General features: G+C 39.0%; 1 protein-coding gene across 1 annotated transcript in view; it reads left to right on the top strand.

The window, feature by feature from the left end:
• The first annotated feature begins 1916 nt into the window (after positions 1–1916).
• Positions 1917–2841, top strand: part of LOC105448323 — a 49136-nt gene continuing 48211 nt past the window's right edge. Inside the window, exons 1-2 of the mRNA XM_011686827.1 lie at positions 1917–2155; positions 2323–2795. Of these exons, the coding sequence (XP_011685129.1) occupies positions 2385–2795 (411 nt within the window). The 5' untranslated portion in view covers positions 1917–2155; positions 2323–2384. The remainder of the gene's footprint in view (positions 2156–2322; positions 2796–2841) is intronic.

Raw genomic sequence — 2841 nt, 5'->3', positions numbered from 1 at the left:
GTGTGCTCTTCCGATCTAAATAGTATTTTGTTTATAATAGTAACAAATTATTTTGTTTCATCGTAGTAACGTTTTGTCGAACGTATCGGACTAAATATTTTGGTAAAATGAAATAAATTTTGCGTTTTTCAACAAAATTTTTTTCTCAGTGAGAAATATATCGCGATATTGGATGTACGAGAAAGTTTATTCGCTGTTATATGCGGATGACATGGTGTTGGCGGAGAAAAAGGATGGAATTAGAATCATATTAGTAAGGTTAAAACTAGAAAAAATATTTGGTCTGATCGATGATGAGGTTTGGGGTCAAGCTAGAAGGAGAGAAAATTTATTCGCTGTTATATGCGGATGACATGGTGTTGGCGGAGGAGAAGGATGGGATGAGAATCATGTTAGGTTGAAACTTTAGAAAAAATATTTGGTCTGATCGATGGTGAGGTATGGGGTCAAGGTAGAAGGAGAGAAAATTTATTCGTTGTTATACGCGAATGACGTGATGTTAACGGAAGAGGAGGGTGGGATGAGAATCATGTTAGTAAGGTTGAAACTTTAGAAAAAATATTTGGTCTGATCGATGGTGAGGTACGGGGTTAAGCTGGAAAGAGAGAAAATTTATTCGTTGTTTATGCGGATGACATGGTTTTGGCGGAGGAGGAGGATGGGATGAGAATCATGTTAGTAAGGTTGAAACTTTAGAAAAAATATTTGGTCTGATTGATGGTGAGGTATGGGATCAAGCTAGAAGGAGAGAAAATTTATTCGCTGTTATATGTGGATGACATGGTGTTGGCGGAGGTGGAGGATGGGATGAGAAGCATGTTAATAAGATTGGAACTCTAGAAAAAATATTTGGATAGAAAAGGACTGGAATTGGATGTGCGCAAGAGAAATATAATAAATTTTACATATAATGAATAAAATGAGAAATATAATGAGATGCATGTTGAATGATTTGTAAATTATTATTTTCTTGATTAATCTATATATCCACTGCGTAACTTCAAATCAATTAATCGGCGTGGTAACGCCGATGAAGATGCCCCATGCTTGCGCCATCAGGCTGGCGGCTATGCTGACTACCATGAAGAATATTATACAAATCGTTTCAATGGGTTATCAAATCAACTAGTAGCTCACCACCAAATACGACGCCGCACACGCCGCCTAGAAGGGTATCTCGACCAGCAATGTGCTGATATAGAACGGCGCCTTTCAGTACCAGCAATTGAAATGTTCCCTCATGAGAATCCGCATCTCTAATGGGACTGAAACAAACAGGTAGAGGTGTGCGAATAGTTCGAATTCAAATCGAATCGAATTGAATCGAATCACAATAGATTTGATTCGATTCGAATTCGAATCTGCAAAATTCAAAATCGAATAGTTTGATAATTTTGAATCAACAATTGTTCGATTTCGAATCGATCGCCTAATGTAATACTAATATGGGAAAATTTGATTCGGATTCGATTCGTATTCGAATTAAAGAGATTCGATTCGATTTGATTCTAAGTGAAAATTTCAGATTCGATTCAATTTGATTTCAAACACGTATTAAAAATTCGATTCGATTCGACCATGCAAAGGCTTGATTCGCACACCTCTACAAACAGGCGTATAAATGTGTGAATGAATGACTGACGAATGATTAATAATAATAACAATATGTTAGTATGGTTCGCGTACTTATTGTGAATCAAGAATGATATATCTAGTTCTATAAGCTCACTCCCTCATGTGTGAGATGTGTTAAACTATTATCGAATAAAATTGATGTAACGTACCGTAATTGATAATATGTATACGGCATCATTGATTGTATTGTAATTTTATAATTAATATTGTATAATTATTATCGGCATTTCTAATAACTAAATGGATGCTGCCTTACGAACTTAATATGTACTTCATTGAGAGGCTTACGTACGATTGCTCGAATACTCGTCGTCCGTCGTGACTCTGCCGGTGATCTACTTGGACGCCGCTCAGGTGACGCGCGATGCCGCCGTTGGAAACGCTGATGGAAACGTTCTCGATGACGCAGACGTTGCTGAAGACGCATATGCTGCCGATGATCTATGCTGGCAACAACATCACTCGGCTGGTGATGAAACATACAACATCGCCCGCGCGGAAAAAACGATTTTATTGAAAGGTATAAAAATTTTGCTGAAAACAGATCTAAAAATAATATTTTGTTGAATCATCAAAATAAGTTATTGGAGTATTAAAACTGATAAGCACTGCTATAAAACGTTTTGATATTCTAGCAAATTATTTTGCACAAAATTATTTTAATCATTGAACAAAAATTATTTTCAGATGAGGAAAATTTAGTAAAATCGTTCTTTCCGTGTGTGCCGGTGACGAAGACGCTGCCGCCGATGAAGATCTATCAGTTTATTCCAAGCAAGACGCTGAACGAGTTCAACTCCAAGCTCGACGAAACCGGCAACAAGCTCGACTTTGGCGACGACGATCGCGACGAGAACATGCTCAAGAGGGTGGTGGTGCCCAACAACGATCCCGACCTGGACATCTTCAAGTCAGCGTCGCCGTCCAAGGTGAAGAACGACGTTCACGACCAGCAGCAACGCCGAGCCTCAGCTCACTCCGAAGCAGGCCAACAATTGGCTCTGCTGAAATACTTCAATCAACTACCCCAGGTTATCACGACCTCCAGACCAGTCGGTAGTCACCTTGTAGACGCTATACGATTCGCACGTGATTCCCGTGGTGAACGCGGGAAATATCATCTATTCCACGCTGACCAGGCCAGTCGGCACTGTACCTAAGTTAGTATCTACTACATCCAAATGTTTTTACTAAGCTATTGTCCGT

This window comes from Wasmannia auropunctata, unplaced genomic scaffold, assembly GCF_000956235.1.
Source record: "Wasmannia auropunctata unplaced genomic scaffold, wasmannia.A_1.0 LD336088.1, whole genome shotgun sequence".
NCBI classification, from domain to species: Eukaryota; Metazoa; Arthropoda; class Insecta; order Hymenoptera; family Formicidae; genus Wasmannia; species Wasmannia auropunctata.
Note: the sequence above shows the minus strand (reverse complement) of the source record. Positions and strands in the feature narration are given on the sequence as shown.